This window comes from Polyergus mexicanus, unplaced genomic scaffold, assembly GCF_030449975.1.
Source record: "Polyergus mexicanus isolate NDT 795.1 unplaced genomic scaffold, iyPolMexi1.0 SCAF_27, whole genome shotgun sequence".
Lineage (NCBI taxonomy): Eukaryota > Metazoa > Arthropoda > Insecta > Hymenoptera > Formicidae > Polyergus > Polyergus mexicanus.
Window position 1 is genome coordinate 3881851 of NW_027223347.1, and position 25364 is coordinate 3907214.

General features: G+C 40.5%; 1 protein-coding gene across 1 annotated transcript; it reads left to right on the forward strand.

Annotated features, from left to right (window-relative positions):
• The first annotated feature begins 797 nt into the window (after positions 1–797).
• LOC138943503 (uncharacterized) lies at positions 798–2072 on the forward strand. Its single transcript, XM_070314355.1, has 3 exons — positions 798–834; positions 1296–1799; positions 1993–2072. Exons 1-3 carry the CDS (start codon positions 798–800, stop codon positions 2070–2072), a joined length of 621 nt encoding a protein of 206 aa, XP_070170456.1.
• Positions 2073–25364: the final 23292 nt, after the last annotated feature.

The following is a 25364-nucleotide window of genomic DNA, read 5'->3' on the forward strand; positions in this document are numbered from 1 at the left end:
CCCTTTTTAATAATGATAATAAATCTTTTTCACCTATGTATCCCATTCCTAATTTTGTTTTTAATTTCATGGCATTTGTAACAATTCACGCCCAAAATCTTTCCGACTTACTAGCATCTGGTGACAATACTCTCATCCACGCTGTTTCTGCTAAAGTTTTATCTGCTTTTTTTATTTCACTATAATCTACATTTGGGTTTGTGTAATAAAAAAGATCGTGTTGTATGCAATGTTCATCTAAAGGATTTATTCCTTTCCACTCTTTTCTTAATCTCTCCTCAACATTTGTAAAAGGTCCACAAGCATTATATCCCAGTAAATGCATTTCTGGAACCTTTCCGGTTAGTTTGTTTGAAAGTTTATTAATAAAACCATCCCCTTTTTTACTTCCTTTTCTATTTTTTGACTCACTCATTTCTTCCGATAAATATCTCAAAATATATTCCCATTTTGTTTATTTATTTGAAGTTGGTCCTTTGCTAGGATATTTATCTTTATAAATTGCATTAGTTTTATAAATTATGTTCTTATACTTTTTATATCATCTTCATAATAAATATCTTTGAAATTATGTGATACTTTTCTTTCTGTTAATAATTTTATTAAAGGATTAGTAAGTTGAGTTACTATTTTTATATGATTATCATCATAAAAAACAAGATTATCATTTTGTGTTACTCTTACAGCTTTATTCCCTACCATTAACCTATCATCATTATCTCTGTCACGCCAGAATCCAAATGTTTTGTTATAGCCCGAACAGGCTATACACGAATTATTAAATATATTAAAACAAAATGGAGAAAAGGCTAAGGAACCAGCACAGAAAATCAAGTGCGAATTCAGTTTATTACGATATAAAATCTAGCGAACGTTTCGATCCATTTTTGGATCCTCTTCAGCGCAAAAAAATATATAAAAAGATATACACTCGTTACAATTGTTTACAAATCAATTAATGCAATTAACGCTATAAAGTTGTGCGGTACAAATGCAGAGCATGTCGAAGTCACGTTTAAAATTAAACTATACATGTCATCTGTAGGCTGTGTTCTTCAATGTTCGTAGTAAAGAAGTAAATACGGCAGCATAAAGCCTCCGTCAGTAAAGACAACCATTTCTTTAACGTATGCCATGGCAGAGAACATGCATATCTGAATAATTACAAAATTATTAGAAACCGAACCTACAAAGAACAATTAAAGAACTCACAAAGAGATGGATTCTTATTCCTCATTGTCACCAGATATCGCTTGTTACATGTCACAAATTAAAACTCTTTACTAATATTCCAGTTGAGCTTGCTATTGATAGTATTCACAAAAGATGGACATATATATCGAATAATTGTTCTGTCCCTTATAATGATTTCATTGTAGCCATTCGTTTTGTTCTTAACTCTACATTTTTTATTTTCAACAACATCATTTATCAACAAACATTCGGCACTCCGATGGGTTCACCGCTGTCTCCCATCATAGCAGATGTCGTCTTACAGGATCTTGAGGAGAAAGCGTTAGCAACGTTATGTTTTACTCCTTCCTTTTATTTAAGATATGTGGATGACATAGCTTTAGCTGCACCATCTTCTGCTTTCGAACACATTCTGAGTGTTTTTAATTCTTTCCACTCGAGATTACAATTCACGATGGAGACAAGTGAAAATGATAAACTTGATTTTTTGGACGTCACTATAATTCTAAAAAATAACCGTTTGAATTTTGATTGGTTTCACAAACCTACATTTTCTGGCAGGTACCTTAACTTTCTTTCACAGCATCCTTTGTGCCAAAAAAGAGGTACTATTATAAGCCTGGTCGACAGGGCTTTTTTGCTCTTCCATCCTAATTGTCATCAAAGAAATTTAAATTTTATCATTAACATTTTATTGGACAATAACTACCCATTAGATTTTATATTTATGACCCTTCGAGATAGACTCAAGTATTTATTTAATAATTACAATAAACATAGTCATAATTTCTCTGATAGGAAGGATGACACTAGTGAGGGAAAAAATTTGTTTACAATTCCATATGTCCCATCAATCTCTGAGTGATTCAAGAGTATAACTAGGGATTTGGACGTCAGACTTTCGTACGTTAGCCTAAACAAACTACATCGTTTCATCAAAGTACACAAAGATCATGTTCCCAAACTATTATGTAATAATGTGGTTTATAAAATCGAATGTGATGATTGTGACGCATCGTATGTCGGTCAAACGAGCAGACAATTAAAAACGAGAATCAACGAACATCGTAATCACATTCGACGTAATACTTCTGTTCATTCTGTTATTACTGACCACAGATTACAATTTGATCATGAGTTTAAGTGGAATGATGTTAAAATATTGGATAGTGAACCGTATTATAATAAACGTTTGATATCTGAAATGGTTTTTATAAAAAGACAAAATAATAGTTTAAATCTATAAACTGATACGGATTGCCTGCATGAGGCGTATGTCAATACGATAGAGATGCTCCCGAAATTATGACCTTCGGTTCCTATATTTATATATAATACTCTAGACACATCACAGACATTATATTCATGTGTTTTCGTTTTGCTCTTTAAATCTATCATTACCGTTCGCACTCGTATACAGGGTGATTCAAAACAACCTTCTGTCCTTACAATGTCATATACTTGACACTATTCTAAGACGATTTTTTCTTTGCCAAAATTTTTTCCGAAGCTTAGTTTTTAAATTATAAGCTAAAATAGTTAACGAATTACGGGCCGCGTACACAAGGCAGGCAGGAGCGGAGCAACTCACCGTCCCATACTGGTGATTACGTGAGGCGCTCGCTGCGATTAACTGTTTGCTACATGGGGTGTATGTGTGAGAGAAAACGTATACGCGTATACACACACATACACATTCTCTCTCTCTCTCTCTCTCTCTCTCTCTCTCTTTCTCCCTCTCTATCTCTTTTACACCCATCGTATGTAGCAAATGTGCAAAAAAACAAATAATTGTTTAAAAAAATACATTGTAAATCATTTTCTTAAAAACAATTTTTTTTATACTAATTGATTTGTCTCATTATTCTGTACATAGAAGTATTACGGTAAGATTATCAAAAACTAAATATTTTACGAGATATTTAATTTTTTATATCAAAATATGTCAGATTAAAATATAAAATAACTTAAAAAGTACTTAATAAAAAAATACTTTATTATAGTGTTTTGGAAAGCTCTCGATGTCAGCTACAAGAATACTAAATAAAAAATGGGGGTTTCGGTTTAAGATTTTAAAGTTGACCTTCACATGACCTTCAAATGATTTTCCAAGGTCAAATCATTGTTACCATCTAATGGCCCCCTCGAAACCAAACAACTTTTGTCTGAAACATTTTTCTCTTCCGGGCTTGATTTTTGAGATATTTGCCTGAGGAGATTAAAATGGGACACCCTGTATACATAATAAAAAGTTCACGAGTCGGAAAAGTATTTAACGCTGTCGTATGTAATAAGCCAAGCGATCAACATTGCCTTCGTTGCCAGCTCGGTAGAAAGTGAGGAGAAGACGGAAAACATATGTCTGTTCTTCTTTACTCCCCGAAGCTAGCCGAACCACAGAGCGCACATGTATGCGGTTCGCGCTTGTGTGCGTTATCCCCTCCATTGCTGAGCCGTGAGGCGCCTGTTTCTGGCATCACTGATCAGATATTGCTGTTACACCATTATTTGCAATAAGTGGCATATCTGTTATAATTGAAATATTGGATAATGAATTCAAAACATCATTAAAATTAATGGATAGGATTAAAGAATATAAATTGTCATTTAATTTTTATTGTGAGTTATTACATTTATTTGAGGCTAGACAAATATCTGAAGAAGAAATTCACTTACGTGAAAGAGATTTTATAAAAAATTTGAAATACTTTCCGCGTGAAAAGTACTTAAAACAAATGCAGCTAAATGGTTATTCTATAATAAATAACCGTTAGTAAAAACGATATTATTGATGAATTACACAAACCGGTAAGAAGAAATTATCCAAAAAGATCTACTATTACATTAGGAGTCGATGATCTTTGGCAGGCTGATCTTGTTGAAATGGATTCGGGTAACCTAAAGGCAATATCCAAAATTAATAAGGGATATAAATATTTATTAACAGTTATTGATACTTTTTCAAAATTTGCTTGGGCAATTCCTGTTAAAAATAAAACCAGAGAAAGCGTATCCAAGGCAATGAGTATTTGTTTTAAAAACCTATCTCAAGGGCATCTTTCGGGCGTTTTTCAGACGCTTGACATGAACTCATAATATAGATCACCTAAAAATCTACAAACGGATAATGGAAAAGAATTTTATAATAAAGATTTTAAAAAACTCATGGAACAAAATAAAATTAATCATTATTCGACATATAGTGATAAAAAAGCTGCAATTGTTAAAAGATTTAATAGATCACTCAAAGAATTAATGTGAAAACAATTCAATATACAAGATAATTACAAATGGGTTGATATATTACCAAATTTGCTGAATATTTATAATAATAGAAAGCATAGAACTATAGGAATGACACCTTGTGAAGTGTCAAGCCGTCTTGATAAACCCGAAGGACTTAATTCAGGTAAAATCTTTAGAAAGCCGCCTGAAAGATACCTGAAGACACGATTCAAAGTTGGTGATTATGTAAGAATTAATAAATTAAAGCATATGTTTGAAAAAGGATATACACCTAATTGGTCAACAGAAATATTTATAATAGATAAAGTTTTTAAAAACATACCTCCATATTATCATATTAAAGATATGAAAGGTGAAGAAATTAAAGGAACTTTTTATGAACAAGAACTACAAAAAACTAAAATTCCATCTAACATCTATTTAGTTGAAAAAATATTAAAAAGAAAAGGAAATAAAGTTTATGTTAAATTTTTTTTTTTAACTCCATCAACCATTACAATCTGTCTCACTCAAGGACATTCAGTAATTTTGTGACATAGATGGTTGGCCCTGCGTGGTACGAGCCCAGAGGCTCGCCCTATCTTCAGATCACATGACTAAGTCTTGCGGTAATTTGCGTTTTAGTCTACACGGGAAGTCCGGTTTGTTCATTAAAGTTGATACCAGACTGTTCGGGTGATTTTGCAGTCTCGTCTTATGCTTCACTATCGCTTTCTTGATTTCTTCTTCGACAGTAGGTACTCCAAGGTCCTTATATCGTGATTCATTTGTCACGAACCAAGGCGCGTTGGCCATGGCTCGTAAGATCTTAAACTGGAAACGTTGAATTATTAAAATATTAGATTTAGAAGCAATGCCCCATATCTGTATGCCGTAAAGCCAGATTGGTTTAATTATATTCTTATACAAGAGTATTTTTTTGTCCAGGGACATCTGGGACTTGCGCCCTATTAGCCAGTACATCTTGCTAAATAGAAGACCTAATTGTTTTCGTTTAGTGAAAATGTGTTTTTTCCAGGTTAGTCGCCTGTCAAAATGCAATCCTAGGTATCTAACTTCTTCATGTTGAGGTATTGGAGTGCCGTTTAGCATCACTGGTGGACACGTTTCTCTTCTTGTGGTGAACGTAACGTGCGTGGATTTAATCTCAAAAGCCTTGATGCGTCACTTATGCATCCAGTCTCCTATCTTGCTTAGATTTTCTTGTAGCATCCTTGATGCCATGGTTGGATTTTCATGAGCTGCTAATACTGCAGTGTCATCCGCGAAGGTACTTGTTGTGACTCCCTTTGTGGTTGGGAGATCGGCCGTGTATAAAAGATTAATAATATTGGGCCCAGAACGCTGCCCTGTGAGATCTCAGCTTGTATTGCTTTCAATTCTGTAGATGCATCTCCATGTTTAACCATAAAATGTCTGTTGCTTAAATATGATTTTAGAAATAAGTAGAAATCGAAGGGTAAATTTTGTTTGATTTTATAAATTAATCCTTTGTACCATACTCTGTCGAAGGCCTGAGCTATATCCAGAAACACAGCTGAGCAATATTTCCCTGCTTCGAGAGATCTAATAATTTTATCTCCAATTCTATGCATTTGATCAATAGTGCTATGCTTCGCGCGAAATCCGAACTGATGACTGGGTATCAGTCTCCTTTCTTCAATGATTGGCAACAATCTTGAAAGAATTAGGGTCTCGAGAAGCTTGACTGTGATAGGCAGGAGGCTAATCGGTCTGTAGGACTTGGGATCAGTTGCATTTTTACCTTGTTTTAATATCATTTTGACTTGGGCGACTTTCCATTGGGGTGGAAAGTATCCTGTTCTAAGAATCGCATTAAAGAGGTAAGTGAGATATGTTGTACCCTCTGGTGGTAATTCCTTCAGAATTTTCCCAGTTATCAGATTGTAGCCGGGAGCTTTTTTGATTTGACTTTTTTATTGCTCGTCTTACTTCATTTTTGGAGAATTTATTGATAGGTGAGTCAGGTTTATACTGCTCTCTAGGAGAATCAACAGAGACGTTGGTTTCCTCAGTCAGATTTAATCCAAGGTTTGGTCTGAACACCGTTGACAAGTGTTGTGCAAATGTTTCAGCCTTTTCTTTATCGTTTCTAGCCCAGTTTCCCTCTGAATTTAATAGAGAGGGGTTTGACGACTTAGGTTGTTTAAGCTTTTTAGTGGCCTTCCATAGCGAATAGTTCGTTGTCACAGTAGCGTCTAGGTTTTTTAGATAATTTTGAACCCCTTCGTTTACTTCTTTATTTAATACATTTTTAAGTTCCTTAAAGGCGTAATTAAGCCTTTTCTTCGTTATAGGACATCTTGATTTTTGCCAAAGTTCTTCTTAGTTTCCTTTTTTCTTTGATATGTAGAAGACAATCCAAGGTGCCTTCATATTCAGAATTAACAGTTGTTGATGCCCAAGCTGCTTGCTGCAGGCATTCGTTGAAGTGGGTGATTTCCTCTTTGTTTTTTAAAGGAATCATTAAGTTTAAGTTTAGCTTGACCAGATCTTTAAATTTACCCCAGTCTGTTCTGTTATTATGTAGTATACAGTTTACGGTTTTTCTGTTGATTGCTGATGAGAGTGTTAATATAACAGGCGAGTGGTTAGAAGAGAGCTCCAGGCATGATACGCATCTCGTGTAGTTTGATGCAATTCCTTTTGTTACTGCGAAATCCACTAGATCCGGTAATCTTTTTCTGTCCGTAGGCCAGTATGTTGATTCTCCGGATGATACTACTTTTAAATGCATCTCCTCGATGGTCCTCATTAATTCTCTTTCTTTGAGAAGAGTAATTCTAGAACCCCAGAAGATATGCTTGGCGTTATAGTCCCCAGCTACTATGAAGCGCTTCACTATCGCACTGTTCTTTTTTGATATTATGTTTGGGGGGACTGTATATGGCTGCAAGGACAATCGGTCCAGTCCTGTCTTCAATTTCAATCGCAGTAGCCTGTATGTGTTCACTAATGAAGGCATTATGTTCATGGTGTTTAATATTTGCTTTAATTAAGATGGCAGAGCCACCGTGTGCAGTTCCGTCTGGATGCGATGTATGATATAAGATGTAATCAAGTATTTTAAAATAACATTTGTTGGTGAAGTGTGTCTCGGATATTAGCATTATGTCTATGCTGTGTTGATTTAGAAAATATTTGATCTCATGCCTATGTTGAGAAAGCCCATTGGCATTCCATATCGCTATTTTCAATGGCTTGAAGATGGAGAGAGCTTGACGATGATATCAGTTAACATATTTGTCAATGTGATGATCTGCGACATTAATTATTTCAATGTCGTTAATATTTTTTGAGTTTGATTAGGTGTGACTGAGTTTCTTTTTTCACTCGTTTGAGGCTCTGCAGTGTTTATTTGTGAGTTTTGGGATTGAAGTGCTTGGGCATATGTTGGTTCCGGACTTGTTATATGACTTTTAGTTATCTTCTGAATTGTGTCGGATTTAGGTAAGATTTTAGGTCGTAGAGGTGGATACTTTAATTTTTGTAACTGTTTGTAGACGCTGCAGCCCTTATAGTTTACTGGGTGATTTCCTTCGCATAGAACGCACTTGACCTGTTCGGAACTTGTCTTCCTTGGGCAGTTTGCTGTTAGGTAATGTCCTGTGCATTTGACGCACCTGACCTGTCTGTTAGAAAATCCCTTAGTATGGCCATATCGTTGGCAATTGGCGCACTGAGGAATTTCACGTTTGGGTCTCGGAGGTTCGAAAGCAACTCGGCAATGTAGCAAAGTTTTTAAGTAGTGATACTGGGCCGGTTCTAAGCCAGGTCCTCTGAGGGGGGTGAGGGGCGAGGGGAAACCGGCGCGGGGGTATGACGTCACGGGGGGGTATGACGTCACGGGGTGGGAATGACGTCAGGGGGGGTGGGTATGACGTCACGGGGATAGGAATGACGTCATGGGGGTGGAAATGACGTCACGCGGGGGTGACCGCGGCGGAACGGTAGGCGCGGGGTCCGCGGAGAGGGGAAGGGGGACCGCGGCGGAACGGTAGGCGCGGGGTCCGCGGAGAGGGGAAGGGGGACCGCGGCGGAACGGTAGGCGCGGGGTCCGCGGAGAGGGGGAGGGGACCGCGGCGGAACGGTAGGCGCGGGGTCCGCGATGAGGGGGAGGGGACCGCGGCGGAACGGTCGGCACGGGGTCTGCGGTGAGGGGGAGGGGGAACGCTGCGGAACGGGAGGTGCGAGGGCCGCGGGGAAGAGGGAACGCGAAGGTACGATGCCGCGAGTAAGTGTGACAGAGATAGCGCGAGGCGTCCGCAATGTGTAAGAGAAGGATAGCGCTAATGATATTCTATGGGCGTGGGAGAAGGATAGCGCGAGGCGGTGCGAGAGAGAGCATACGCGAGGCGGTGCGAGAGGGATAGCGTCCGCATGCACTTGAAAGAGAGATAGCATCCGCAAGTTAAATTTTGCAAACTGTGCATATCTATTACACCGTTTTTATTCATGCATAAAGAATGGGATAAATAATTAAATTCACAGATAATTAGTAAAATAACTTATTTATTACAAGCCTCGTGAAGAATATCATTTACAGCACATGTCAATAACTCGCAATCTATAGCGATCTAGCGATTCGCTGTTAAACATATCACTTTCATGTATAGTTTTTGTAGCGTCGCATACATTAGCGATATTATTCTGTTGTAAAACAGTTACAAATTCTTTGAATTTTTCATTTACAATATGCGTATTTTCGCATAACCAGTAATACATATGATCTATACATTTTTCAAAATCGAATAAATAGAATAGAGTTGGCGGTTTCATATATAAAGAATTATTTGATAATCCAATTTTTATAATATTCGAATCAGATATTTTAACCACTTCGAATGTCAAATCTCGAATCCGCAATGGGATTTCAGCCGATTGTAGAAGCCGTTCAATGTCCGCACGTTTCTGCATTAGCGATTTCCACGTTTCAAAGGGCAATGTTATTTGATTGCCCCGATTATCGCCGAGAACCAATTCCACGCAAGATACAGCTCCAATGTTTATTCCAATGTCCAAATATTTGTACGACGTCGGAGTTAAGGCGTATCGTCTTTTGAGTATACGAACCGCACGACGAGACTCGAATAAAATGCTAGGGAGTAAAAACAATATTATTTATATAAATATTTAAAAAGTATAAAAAATATTTAAAAAGTATAAAAATTTTTCAAGTTAATTAAAACTTACTTGTTACATTTCTTCTTACACGGTGAAGTTTCATCAGCATCTTGAATCGGAACGTAATACATCATGCGGCTTACTTCATTGAGATACATTTTTATATGAACCTTTCACACAAGTGATTGATGCAATACTGAACGTATTGAACATATTTAAAATATGTATTAGCGTTTCAAAATTGCAATGTGGTGGGGGATTATTGATGACGCGATATTTTTTTCAATTTTTCAATTCAAGCGCCGATATACGGCTGCTTCGCGATGACATCATCACCAGGTGTGAGATTTAGCCGAATGCACAAAAATGCAATATAATATAAAATTTGCAAGCGCCGATGTGCGGCTGCTTCGCGATGACATCGCCTATAGATATCAGATTTCAAACGCGCGTGTCAAAACATGACAAAATTCTAAAATATAAGGATAATCCTCATGATTAAATTGCAGTAACATTGAACAGCTGCATGTAATTTGAAACTTTTGCGATACACCTGGGATTTGACATCATCTCTAGACGACAAAATGCAATAATCGACATTAGCCAAAATGTACGTGACAAATCGCGAAATAAAGATTTAGATACACATGATGGAAAGAGACATCAAGATAGAATATAAAATCGAGGTAAAGAGGCACACCCTGTCAGTATTTTCGCCAAGAGTTCCGAGACAAGAGCTGTTAATAAGCACATCTTGTTAGCAAAAAATTTTTTGTATAAATTTGGAAATATGGCGGAAAACAATGCCGAACGAAATCTACGCGAGCAAACTGCAAGGATGAATTCGATAGAGGAGTACGTTGCGTGGGAGCAACGATGCGACGAATATATCGAATCATTAGAAGGGCAAAGTCGAATCAAACGTCCACGATTATCGATTGGGATTCGACAATCGCTGATTGCCCGAATTGCACGACTCGAGGGATTGAAGAACTCGTTACGCACACGTTTTGTACACGCGGGTGCAGGATGCAGCACGCGGCAACACGGATTAATTTGGCGAGAAATCGATACGGCGTTCGAGAGCCGCATATTGACTGGTGTGGTCATAAATCATAATCGCATCGAGCCTCGTCAATTTTTCGAGGATGCTAAAGACATTGTGCTCGAACACGTGCAAACCATGCTGAAACAACACTTTAATGTGAAAATTAATACAGTGTTCAATGGTGAATTTGTGACGGGTGATAAACGCGCAAATAAAAGTATCAATACGAGAAACTATGAACTCTTTCGCACATCCGATTTACGCGAATGGTACGAGCGGCGCGTTGTGGAGCCCACTCTAGCATCGCTCGAAGAATTTCAAGAACGCGATAGTGGGTGGGCATTATCGCGAATACTCGATTTAAATGTAATTATAAATAAATATAATCCATTGCGCGCGGGATGCCACATAAAATTACCGCGAGAAATAACGATGAAGAGAGCGGTAATCAACGTGCAATCTAATGACAATGCGTGTTTCGCGTGGTCTGTGGTCGCCGCTCTATATCCAACTGAAGATCATGTTTATCGGAAATCTTCGTACCCGCATTACACGACAGTGCTGAATCTCCAGGACATTGAATTTCCAGTGACTGTGAATCAAATTAAAAAATTCGAACATGCCAACAATATCTCAATCAATGTATATAGTATCGAGGAAAAGAACATTGTCCCGATACGTCTGAGTGAGCTGAAAAAAGACAAACACGTCAACCTGTTGTACGTGAAAGACAACAACGTTGGACATTTCGCGTGGATCAAGAATCTATCCCGCCTCGTGAGCTCGCAATTGAGCAAAAAAGAACACAAGAAATATATCTGCGATCGGTACGTATATATATTTAATAAAGTATATTACAGAAATCTTTGAACAAAAATTAAAAAATATTTCTTTTACAGATGTTTGCACTACTTTGGCTCGAACGACAAGTTACAATCACATACGGTGGATTGTCGCGAGATGAACGAGTGCGCTATCCGATTACCGAGCGATAAGGACAAGTGGCTCACGTTCAACAACTATAATCGGAAGGAGCGGCTTTCTTTCGTCGTGTACGCCGATCTGGAGTGCGTTTTAGAGAAGACGGAGGAAGAGAGAAACTACCAACATCACAAAGTATTTAGCTTAGCATATTATGTACATTGTTCGTACGATGATTCGTTATCCGCGTATCATTCTCGTCGCGATATCGATTGCATATCATGGTTCGTCGAAGAACTTGTAACGCGGTCACCTCGCTCGACGCTCGGATCGGCTCGTCGGTGTCCGGGTTCGAGAGGAGGGGAGACTCAAGCTTACGAAACACAATAGAAGTAGAAAAAATAGTTTATTTAAATAAAGATATGTACAAAGTAGCGTGCAGGGCCAGGCGATGTTGGTCAGCGTGCGGTCGGCAGAAAGCTGGTGTCAGGCGCGGGTGTGCAAAGCGGTACGCGACGAGAAACGCAAGGCGGTACGCGGCGAGAAACGCAAAGCGGTACGCGGCTTAATCGCGAGGGTGCGGCTTTATTTACGAGCTTAAGATTACGGCGCGGTTATAACTAGCAGGCTCTTAGGTCTAGCAGGCTTATTTCTAGCGGACTTATTAACAGGCTTTTACTACGACGCGGTTAGAACTAGCGGACTTATGGCTAACGGTCTTAAGGCTACGACGCGATATCTACAGGTGGCTTATTACTACGGTTAGGCTAGGTAGGTGGGTATTGCCGACAGGCCCGAGTGTCACGTCGGGTCCGGCCTTGGCAACGGAAACCGGCGAAACCCGGTAGGGCTGAGCGAAACCTCAGCCCGGGTAGGTGCTAGGAGCCAGCGAAACCCGACAGGGCTAAGAGAAACCTTAGCCCGAGGAGCGGTGACAGGAGCCGGCGAAACCCGACAGGGCTAAGAGAAACCTTAGCCCGAGGAGCGGTGACAGGAGCCGGCGAAACCCGACAGGGCTAAGAGAAACCTTAGCCCGAGGAGCGGTGACAGGAGCCGGCGAAACCCGACAGGGCTAAGAGAAACCTTAGCCCGAGGAGGTAGTAGGTACTGGTCAGGTCAGTGTCGGGAGCTGGATGTCGGGATAGGATCTGGTCTCGATGCCTCGGCCGGCCGGGCTTATATACCCGGCCGGGGCCTCCCACTATACCGTCGGCCGGGAGTGGGGTCGATTCCGCGTGGGGAACCGCGAGCGAGATACGGCGTGTCGAGAGCGAGAGCGCATGCCCGGCGAGATAGCGCGCCTAGTGTGAGCGGGATGGTGCGTGTGGCATGCGTGCGAGCGAGAGAGCGTGCGCGGTGGTTGTGCGAGCGGGATAGGTAGAGTAGGGTAGAGTAAGCGAGGCAGATATGTTCTGGTATGTACATATATATATATTTCGCCGTAGTAACGGCCCTGCCGTTACAAACTTACAAATTTAGCACTGCGTGTAAAAAGTATTTTATCAGCTAATGTCCCCATGGTAAATTTAACATCTGATGAATGGGAAAATTTTCATAGCGCGACACAATGCCACATTTGCGAGAAACCATTTGTACAACATGATACACGCGTACGCGATCATTGCCATCTGACCGGGCGATACAGAGGTCCCGCGCATTCAAATTGTAATCTAAATTATAAAGATTCTTTTTGCATTCCAATAGTTTTTCATAATTTATCCGGTTACGACGCGCACTTCATTATCAAGGAAATAGCTACAGCGTTCGAAGGGGGAATCAAGTTACTTCCAATAACAAAGGAAAAATATATATCATTTACGAAAAATGTTAATCTTACCGAAGAGAAATCAAAACATCATATTAAATTGCGTTTTATCGATTTGTATAAATTTCTCACAGCTAGTCTTGATAAATTGGCATCATTCTTGAATAAAGACAAACTCAAAATTTTAAAGTCTGAATTTCAAAATTTATCGGATGACAATTTCAATTTATTAACACGGAAGGGCGTCTTTCCGTACGAATATATTGACTGCGTCGACAGGTTGCAAGATACGTGTTTACCGCCGCGCGAATCATTTTACAGTTCCTTGACCGGTGACACGATATCCGAGAGCGATTACGCGCACGCCGAGAACATGTGGGAGCGGTTCTCCATTCGAACGCTGGGCGAATATAGCGACTTGTATCTCAAAATTTATGTCTTGTTATTAGCAGACATTTTTGAAAATTTCCGCGAGAGTTGTATTAAAAGTTATGGGCTCGACCCCGCGTATTACTACACTCTTCCCGGATATACGTGGGACGCCATGTTGAAGCATACAAATATTACATTCGAATTGCTTACGGATATCGACATGGTTTTATTTATCGAACGCGGAATACGCGGTGGTTTGAGTCAATGTTTCAACAGATACGCACATGCTAATAACAAGTATATGCAGTCGTACGACCCATCGAAACCTTCAACGTATCTTACATACTTTGATGTAAATAATTTGTACGGATGGGCAATGTGTCAATCCTTGCCCTATGCAGATTTTCGATGGGTCGACGACGTATCCGATTTTGATACATCATCGATCGCGCTCGATTCGCCTATAGGCTACATCCTTGAAGTCGATCTCGAGTATCCGCAACGTGTTCACGATGCGCACACTGATCTACCGTTTTGCCCGACACGCGAAAAACCACCTGGTAAGCGGCAGGATAAGCTGCTCGCAACCTTATACGATAAGAAACGTTACGTAATACATTACCGCAACCTGCAGCAATGCACGCGACACGGACTTCGCGTTACAAAAATACATCGAATATTACAGTTTTCGCAATCTCCATGGCTTCGCAGTTATATCGAACTCAATACACAATTCCGAACACTCGCGAAAAATGATTTTGAAAAAAATTTATATAAATTAATGAATAATGCGGTATTTGGCAAAACGATGGAAAATGTGTGCAATCACGTTAATATTAAGCTCGTGACACATTGGGATGGAAGATATGGCGCAGAGGCGATGATCGCAAAACCAAATTTTCATAGTAGAAGCGTGTTTTCGGAGAATCTGATCGCCGTTGAATTGCGCAATCTCGAGGTGAAATTTAATAAACCAATCTACGTGGGTATGTGTATACTCGACATATCCAAGATATGTTTGTACGAGTTTCACCTCGATTATATGATACCTATGTATCGAGAGAAATGTAAAGTCATGTACACCGACACCGACAGTCTCATATATCACATCGAGTGTGAAGATGTATATGAGAATATAAAGCGCAACGTCGACAGATTCGATACCAGCGATTATGCGGTGGACAATGTGTACGGTATACCGCTCGCGAATAAAAAGATACCGGGTTTAATGAAGGATGAAAATAATGGCGCCATCATGACCGAATTCGTCGGGCTTAGGGCAAAAATGTACGCGTTGCGAGTAGATGGTAAGAAAGACACAAAAAAGGTAAAAGGTGTCAAGAATAACGTCGTCGCGAGAACGATAACGTTCAACGATTACACGCGGTGTTTGAACGAAGAGATTGAAATGACGCGTCAGCAGTCTTGTATATAAACTAAATTACACGAAGTATACACTATTCGCGAGACAAAAATTGCTCTAAGTCCGTACGATGACAAGCTGTATATCGTACCCGAAACCACCGACACGCTACCGTGGGGACATTACAAAATACCGTTGTAAATAAAAATCATGTATATTTATTGTAAATAAAACATTACGTATATTTATTGTAAATTAAAATTATATGTATATTTATTGTAAATTATATGTATATTTTATAAAGTGTACAATTTTGTTTATATATTTGTAAAATATCTTTAATATTATGTATTATTGTTAACATATTTATAATATATTATTTTTATGTATCCAAGAATTGTGCGTTGCATCAAATCCCAGCCATTTCACATAAACCTCGTCATCCTTTTTGCGTATTACCTTTTCCACGAGATGTATGTCGGGATTGGCAACGCGTTGTAACTCATATTCGTAAAATCCGCCGGCGACAGCATTTCCGCGCGAATCTTTGAGTACATAGGTCACGGGATTAGTTTTCTGCACTTTAACGATCTTAAACACTTCGGTCGACCAATTTGGCGTATAACCTTTGTCAAAAATGGTCTTGAATTTACTCACGCGTACCGGATCGCTTACTTTGAATCTTGCCGGTGCCACAATCTTTACGTTGTATACCGTATTTAAAAGTTTATCGGCGATCGCGGGGGTAACATCGATAGGTCTCATGCCGATAGTGCGATGTTTTCGCGCATTGTACTCTCTAACGAGCCGGGACAACGCATCGATCCACTTGTAATTACCATTAAACGTAAACATTTTCCACATATTGCTCTTTAACGTTCGGTTGAATCGTTCCACGACCGAGACTTTCATGATAGAGTACGTCGAATAATGATTAATGCTGTGTTTCTTCACGAGTTTCTGTACATTTGCATTGTAAAATTCTTTTCCTCTGTCGGTTTGAAAATTTTTCGGACATCTTCCATCGTCTCGAATTATCTTTGCGATAGCATCAGCCGTCTCGTTTCCACTCTTGCTCTTGAGCGGTACAGCCCACGCATACTTGCTCAACACATCGATAACTGTGAGTATATAGTTGTAGCCTTTGTTGAATCGTGCATATAGACGCATCTCGACCACGTCCGCCTGCCACAGATCGTCGTATCCGCGTACTATGACACGTCTACGTGGGAAATTTTTTCTCGCTGGAGCATGCAATTCTTCCACGAGCAGCTGTTTTTCAGAGGTCTTTTGCGACATATTTGATCGAGGCATAATTTGCAATAATGAGATAATTCCTCCACATATATTCTTTATATATCTTTCTTCTCCTGCGCTGAATTAGATGTAGTCTGCGCGTGAGTTGCATACCGAAGCATTTTCTGCATCTCATCCATCATTATTTGCAGCGTTTGCACATTCGTCTCGAGCGTGATTATTTTTTTCTCAAGTTCTTCCTGTCTGTCTTCCAAAAGCTTGACACGTATTTCCACGTACTGTTTGTTTGCTGCATCAGTATCATCTTCCGGTTGCGCTACGCGTCGTATCTTGCGCGACCTTGCGTCAAAGCCGGAGGCTGTCTGACACAGAGCGTTATCGCGCACGTAATTTCTTAGTAATCCATTCCATTGATAGTATGAGTTGTTTGGTGTTCCCAACGATAATCCAAATTTATTAATCGACATTTCGATACAAACAATAATGACAGACTGACTCGTTTCGCCGACGCATAGATTAATTTATAATAAGGCCAGCTTCGTAAAGTTCCTCGATAATTGGTAATATTTCATTGTCGTGGGCATTGTTGCCGGCTTGACGCGAAGCTTCCAGCAATCGCAGGCGATCTACCAACTCGTTAGGATCATTCCAATGCACGTAATCGATCTTATTATCATTTAACGTCATAGCGCGCGGTATGTTTATACCTCTTCCAGCTTTTTTAATAGAGATTAATGGTGCTATTATATTTTTATACTTGTATCCCTTGTTACTTAACACTGGATTACGCATATTATTGCCACATCTATGTGCATTTGTTGCCAGTAATATATTTTTGTATTTAATTTTATCATCGTCATCGTATACGGCACCGTCGGGTATTCTCTTGAAAATCAACTCATAGAGACCTGGTGTTCCCATGTATCTTATTCCACCGATAATTATATTGTCATCTTTATCCACATCAAAAATTTGATCACCAAGCATCATTCCTTCGTTGCAAAATTTAACACCGTAAACATAATCCATACTGTTATTTTTATCTTGACTCAAAATAGCTCCAACATATTTTTGCCCTAGTGGACCCAGATGTGTGCGCAATGTATTTTGACCCTCGGACGTTTGTAGCAGATGTTGAACCGATGTCACAAGCGTTTCAGGCGTGGTTTCGAAAACTTCTTCCACATACGGAGACGATCTTTCGTGCAATATTTGACTCGATTGTACATCTTTTATGGGAGTAGAAGTTATCACATTCCATAATTGTTTCATTCGCTTACGTTCCGATTGATTTGGAGTAGAAGTTATTAGCGAATCGTTCAATGATATATTTGACCTTGTTCGCTTTGTTCCAGACTCTTTTTTCAGATGCTTCTCTTCGAGCATACTCGATGGTTCGATTTTCGCTTCATTAGATTCCACATTGATTGTATTTTCGACAAGTTGTTTTAGAGGTTCGATAATTGGTTTAAAGTGCCTCTCCAATGCGACGTCTTCCTCCATTTGACCGGTTTTTAAAGAACGATATTTTTTGCGGATTGATTCGCTCGTTTTTACAATCTCTCTCGCAATTTTCTCACGATCGTCACTGTCAATCGTCATCGTCATGTTGCGCTTGGACGAAAATTTTTAGACGTTGCTCGATCGATGTATCGATAGCGACTAACCACTTTACGGTATTGCAAAATCGTTAAATCCTTTTCGATATCTTCCATTAGTCTGTAAACTGTCTTTATCAATCACTACAAATCCATACTTGTGTTGCCAACATTTCTGACAGAATGCACGAAAATCGCCGTAAGACATGTCAGTATTTACATGATCGTTGTATACATGTTTCAAGTTTGTACCATCTTGTTTAAATAAAATCAGTAAATTTGCATTGTCCCGTATAAGATGCTTGGGTATCTTGGCATACGTTTGACAAAGATAGAAACAGTCGACGCTCGAGTGTCGACCCATTGCAAAGTACTCTCTTATCGTATCTTGCTTATCGCACGCCACGTCGTCAAAGATAAAAATGGAATTCGGAAGCGCCTCGCTCGGTGGAATAACGTCACTATTATTAGAGAATGTAAAATAGCCAATTTCATCGATGATAATAGCAAATTTTCCAAGTATCGATATTTCGGTTGTTGAAGCGATTTCGAATATACGTACACATTCTCGAAATGTACACCGTGTGGACTTTCTATCAAACTTATCAACACGTTAGTCTTACCACAATTTGAAGGACCGCAAATGATACCGCGTATAGTAGTCGGCAGCATGTTTCCATGCTTGCGTATTTCTTTCTCGGACATTACTCGTGTATTATCGTCAAAATTTATCACTTTGATTATCGTCGCTTGTCGCGCGAACCGCATGTTTGCTCTCGCGAATCTCAAATCAGATTTTGGAAAATGAGTCATCGGGGCCCTATTTATAGAGGCGCACCGAATCGAAACCGCTCAGTCTCAAAAATGTTTCTTCTTCTATCGGTTGACAGCGATATTCTCGAGCTTACCACCGAGCAGTTACAGATTATCTCCAAGATTGTTTTACTGCGAGACTTTGGTAGATACGTGGAACAATTGTGGGACAAGCTTCCCGAACATATAAAAGCTGACTCAGAGGTTCAACAGTATCGTCGATGCACGCGACATTATAATTTGTCGTGGCAACAAACACATTTCGACGGTCCAACACCGTTAATAAAAAATTGTGACAAATGTCAGCAAAAATTATAAGAGGTAGCGGTTTGTTAAATCGTGCGATAAACGCACTTCCTATCGAATTACATATTCCAGGCTATCAGTTTTGCGGACCAGGAACTCATTTAGAAACACGATTGGCTAGAAGCGATCGAGGTATCAATCCATTGGATGCCGCGTGTCGCGAGCACGACATAGCTTATTCCCGAAGCAACGATCTTGGTCAACGACACGTTGCGGATAATATACTCGCCACGAAAGCGCGAACGCGTATTACCGCGAGAGATTCGACTCTTGGCGAAAGAGCAGCCGCTACAGCTGTTTGGGCGGCTATGAAGGCAAAGACAAAATTCGGTATGGAACTGAAAACAAAAAAATCATCGATGAAGAAAAAGACTGCGAAAAAACGAATACTTCCTATAGCGAAGCGCGGTGGTATCTTACCAATTTTACCATTATTGGGAGTTCTCGGTTCGTTGGCTGGCGGAGCAGCGGGAATCGCGAAGGCGGTGAACGATAGCAAGGCGACGCAACGTCAGCTCGAAGAAATGCGGCGTCATAATCGCGCCATGGAAGGTCACGGACTTTATCTCGCTCCATACAAGCGTGGACGAGGGTTCTCAACAGCAGCCAAGAAAAAAAAAATGTCAAAATAAAAATGCCTGCCGGTGTAACAACCAATGTACAATTGGAACAGCTTGCAAGACGTATGCGTATACAATTTTTTAGAGGTGTTTTCATGCGCAATAATTTACCGATAAACGGTGTACGACGAAATGAGAGCGGTATCGTCAATTTGGATGAGGTCGATGGTTCCGGTACTCATTGGGTTGCGTATGCAAAGAGGGGAGATCGTGTAGTATATTTCGATAGTTTTGGAAATCTGCGACCGCCCAAGGAATTAGTGCGATATTTTGGACAGAATGTTGCAAATATAGAATACAATCACACGGCCTATCAAAATTATAATCAAAGTATTTGTGGACAATTGTGTCTTGGATTTCTTCAAACAGTCGATGATCGATATAAATTTAAAGCCTGACAATTCACCATCGCGACTCAGTATTCGTTTGACAGTTTTCCAGCATGTCACTTACACTTACGTTGACCGGCAAGAGTAGCGCGCTTGCTGTAAGTTACTTTCCGGCTATAGATTTAGACGATGGCGATTACGAGCTTGGTTTAACGGACTTTGAAACGTATCATACGATATCGAACGTGAATTCTTGGAATAATAAATTTTATTTTGATAACGACGATAAGGAAATTACGATTCCCGAGGGATCGTACGAATTACACGCTATAAACGAATATCTCCGACATGCAATTTTACGACATCGACGCGTAGTTGATTCCAACGATATTGTTGATGACGAAGAACACGATGAATATCCAATAACGCTTCGCGCTAATCATAATACGCTAAAAAGTGAAATCAAATGTGTCTATAGAATAAATTTTAGTAAACCGGGCAACGTTGGATCGTTGTTGGGATTCTCGTCGAATCGTATATTACAGCCTCGGAAATGGCACGAATCGGATGTACCGATAAATATTATTAGCGTAAATATTATTCGTATAGAATGCAGCGTAACCACTGGCGCGTACAGCAATGACAAGCGCGTACACACGATACATGAATTTTCACCGAGCGTGCCGCCAGGATATAAAATATCGGAAACGCCAGCACAGATCATTTATCTACCGATCGTCGCACGGAGCATTACTGATTTAACGATACGCATTGTTGATCAAGAAGGACATTTGCTCGATTTTCGAGGAGAGGTAATTACCGTAAGATTGCATATACGGCGGCGGCAAAAATAAAGCCTTTGACAAATGAAATGCTTGTGTTGAACGGAAGCACGGAGCACGCGAGAGACAATATCTTTGCGAGGGACAATATTTTTGCGAGAAGGCGAGTGACTGCTGTATCGTGTGACAATAATCAGATATCTGGTTACGCTAAAAAGAAGCTCGGCGCGTTGAATCGCGAGTTTTTAAAATCATTGGGATTCGTCGTACGAAATACATAACAATATGATTGACATCTTGAATACCGGAGATGAGCCGATCTTTGACGACCGTATCATCAAGATTGAGACTCATACGTACAATCCATACGCCAACACAACGCTTGGATATAGCGACGAGATACGGATACCGATACAGCATCAAGATTTGTACACGTTACCATGTGAAAGTTTTCTATACGTCGAAGGAAAGTTGATGGTGCGTAAAATAGCTGAAGAGGGAAGAGTGGTATTGGGAAACAATTGTGTCGCGTTTATGTTTGATGAACTTCGATATGAACTCGACGGTGTGGAGATTGACCGCAACAGAAACGTTGGAATAACTTCCACGATTAAAAACTATATCTCTCTAACAACCGAGAAAGGTAAAATCTTGGGGAATGCTGCGTGGAATATGTCACATAATGCTGTTGAATCTTACTTCAATTTTTGCGTGCCGCTAAATATACTATTGGGTTTTTGCGAAGATTATAAGCGAATTGTGATCAACGCTCGTCACGAATTAATTCTGATACGTTCGCGCAACGACAACAATTGCATATTTGGACATGCTTCGACTGAAGCTGATATCGAATTATTCAAGATACAATGGCGTATGCCACATGTAATATTGAGCGAGATCAATAAACTATCCTTGCTGCGCGCGTTGGAAAGCGGGCGATACTTGAATATCAGTTTTCGCTCTTGGGATCTATACGAATTTCCTCTATTGCATAATACGACCAAGCATTCGTGGACCGTGAAAGCCGCCTCTCAGCTGGAGAAGCCGCGATACGTGATCTTTGCGCTGCAGACTGGTAGAAAAAATGCTGTGTCAAAAGATATTACTACATTCGACGATTGCAAATTGACCAACGTTAAACTCTATCTAAACTCGGAATCTTATTACGGGTGTGATAATGATGATGTGCTATTAAACAGTTCAAAATTTCTACATTGCAGTCCTCTCGCGGTTATCGATTGCTCGCGACAAAACGAGTCTGTCAAAAATTCCACCGTGGACGTGAGATTAGAGTTTGAGTGCAAGGAGGATATACCGACAAATACTACCGCCTATTGTCTCATCTTGCACGATCGCGTTGTCGAATATTGCCCATTGACCAACGTAGTTCGTAAAATTACTTAAATCAGCAAATATCCCCTCCAATGTCAAAATATAAAAAGATTGAGATTTTGACGATCGGCAACAGTCGTACATCGTTCTTGCAATTGTACGGTAATATTATCAGCATGATCGCGCCAACGTTTGTGGATCTGCAGGGATTCATTATCGGGAGAAACTTTGTCGTGAAGGAAGTAGCGATATTGAGAAATGGATCTGTTCTCTCTCATTACTTTTTTGCAAGTCCCGTACCATGGCGTGCGCACAAAATCTGAGAGATGCCAAGCTTCATGGTTAATCGGACATCACCATGGACTTCAATAGGAGGATGGAAACGTTCCATACAGCTTCGCTAGGCGTTTGATTACGAGAGCTGTGATGGGCGCGACGTAAGAGGAAGATGGAGCATCTTCTATCGTGTACGTTAAAGGATGCGAAAAACGAGAATGGCTGGTCGATATACTTGACGATGATGCGAGAAACGACGTTATTATTGAGACCTTGGATGCGGACTATGAAGATATCACTTCGTTAAATAAGCTAGATGTTACTAATACTATGCGCTGTGAAAAACATTTGAAAAATTGCGCTTTACAAAATGTACTTAAAATTTTCAATTGGTGGACGAATCATCATAAAGATTTGCTCAAACATTATTTAGAATAAACTATTGTTAAAATATATTTTATTCTCTTTTATTCTTCCCTTTTCCTCTTTCATATCCCAGTATGCGAGTATTAAATTTCAGTATGTGACGTTAGATAGCAGCGTTACCCACCTTATCAGGCTATGAATGTTACATTTCAGTACATGCATATAGACTTTAAATATTTGAATGGTGTATAAATAATTGTTTTGTCGTTTAATTGTCGTTCGTTAACCGTTCAATAGTTGTTCAATAGCTGTTCGATTGCCGTTCTATAACCGTTCAAAGCCGTTCGATAGCCGTTCAATAGTCGTTCAAAGCCGTTCGATAGCCGTTCAATAGCCGTTCAATACCTGTTCGATAGCCGTTCGATTGCCGTTCGATAGCCGTTCAATAGTCGTTCAAAGCCGTTCGATAACCGTTCAAAGGCGTTCGATAGCCGTTCGATAGCCGTTCAATAGCCGTTCAATAGCTGTTCGATAGCCGTTCAATAGCCGTTCGATAACCGTTCAATAGCTGTTCGATTGCCGTTTAAAGCCGTTCGATAGCCGTTCAATAACCGTTCGATAGTCGTTCAAAGCCGTTCGATAGCCGTTCAATAGCCGTTCAATACCTGTTCGATAGCCGTTCAATACCTGTTCGTTAGCCGTTCAATAGTCGTTCAAAGCCGTTCGATAACCGTTCAAAACCGTTCGATAGCCGTTCAATAGCCGTTCAATAGCTGTTCGGTAGCCGTTCAATAGCCGTTCGATAACCGTTCAAAGCCGTTCGATTGCCGTTTAAAGCCGTTCGATAGCCGTTCAATAACCGTTCGATAGTCGTTCAAAGCCGTTCGATAGCCGTTCAATAGCTGTTCATAGCCATTCGATTGCCGTTCGATAGTGGTTTACATATTATAATAATATATTATTCATATTTAAAAGACTTTAGATATTTGCTCGTGGAAACATGCTAACTTTTGTTTTGTTATCAAGAGCTGAGAGTAAGCGTTCTTCGTAAGTGATACATCTCCTACTCTAAAATGTTTCGGTGTAATAGATATGCACAGTTTGCAAAATTTAACTTGCGGATGCATCCCTCTCGCACCGCCTCGCGTATGCTCTCTCTCGCACCGCCTCGCGCTATCCTTCTACCACGCCCATAGAATATCATTAGCGCTATCCTTCTCTTACACATTGCGGACGCCTCGCGCTATCTCTGTCACACTTACTCGCGGCATCGTACCTTCGCGTTGCCTCTTCCCCGCGGCCCCCGCACCTACCGTTCCGCAGCGTTCCCCCTCCCCCTCACCGCGGACCCCGCGCCTACCGTTCCGCCGCGGTCCCCTCCCCCTCATCGCGGACCCCGCGCCGACCGTTCCGCCGCGGTCACCCCCGCATGACGTCATTTCCACCCCCATGACGTCATTCCCACCCCCGTGATGTCATACCCCCGTGACGTCATACCCATCCCCCCCTGACGTCATTCCCACCCCGTGACGTCATACCCCCCCCCGTGACGTCATACCCCCTTGACGTCATTCCCACCCTGTGACGTCATCCCCCCGTGACGCCCCCCCCGTGACGTCATACCACCGCGCCGGTTTCCCCTCGCCCCTCACCCCCCTCAGAGGACCTGGCTTAGAACCGGCCCAGTATCACTACTTTTTTATGTTGTATATTTCTTTGTTGTTTTCCATGTTAGGTTTTAAATCCACGTAGTAATGGGAAAAGGTTTTTTGGTTTTTCTGTGTTTTAAATTCCAGAGATTGGTTACAGTGTGTCCATGCTCTTCAATAGCCTGCCTTATCCTTTCAATGTCGAAGGATGCATGCAAGTTCTTCAGCACTATCCTATAGCTTCTCTCTTGCTTGACTTTATAGGTATAAAACTCAGTGTTTCTTACTTTGAGTTCTTTGACTATCATTTATGACTATTACATATCAGTAGTTTTAGATTGTATCTTAACTTGCTCATCTCTCAGCACTTTTAGCTCATAACTCATAATTATCCTTGGCAATTTGATCAAGGAGATCCGAAAGTGGTTGAATGTTGTTGACGTTGTCAACGAAGATTGGAGGAGGTTTTAGTGGCTTTGTTTGAGCTTCGGTTTCTTGCTCCTCATTTTGCAGAGGTTCAAATCTATTTGAAGTGGGTATTGAGGTGCTTAGCCAGTAATCGTTAATTTTGGCTTGCTTGTATCGTCCTGTAGCAGTTTCGGAACCTTTTTGTCTGCTACAATTTGGCAGTTATAGCCAGGGTTTGCTGGTAGTTTATTGGTTTTTTCAAGCATAAATCCTAGATCTCTGGCTTCCTTGTGAGTTAGTTCTTGTTTTGAAAATGTATTCAATGAGTTGCTTCTAGGTCTACTAAGCTTGGCTGTTATAATTTCACATGCGGGCAATGGTTAGCCTCCCCCAGAATCCGCGAGGCCTGCCTCCGTGGAGGGTGGATTTCCCGGTTTTTCCGTGCTACCACCTGGGGTATTCGTATCCGTTTTTATTTTATCCATTGCTCAGTTTGCGAGGTTTGGTCCACCCTGGGTATTTTATTTCCCCGGTACCCTCCGGAGTTCGGTGGGTATTCCCCAATCCGCCACCT

Bases quoted from the DNA above. Each gene is read 5' to 3' on its own strand.
- LOC138943503 (XM_070314355.1), top strand. From the start codon at position 798: ATGGAGAAAAGGCTAAGGAACCAGCACAGAAAATCAA. The intron at 835-1,295 runs GTGCGAATTCAG...CTAATATTCCAG, and splicing joins GAACCAGCACAGAAAATCAA to TTGAGCTTGCTATTGATAGT. The intron at 1,800-1,992 runs GTACTATTATAA...TTTCTCTGATAG, and splicing joins TCCTTTGTGCCAAAAAAGAG to GAAGGATGACACTAGTGAGG.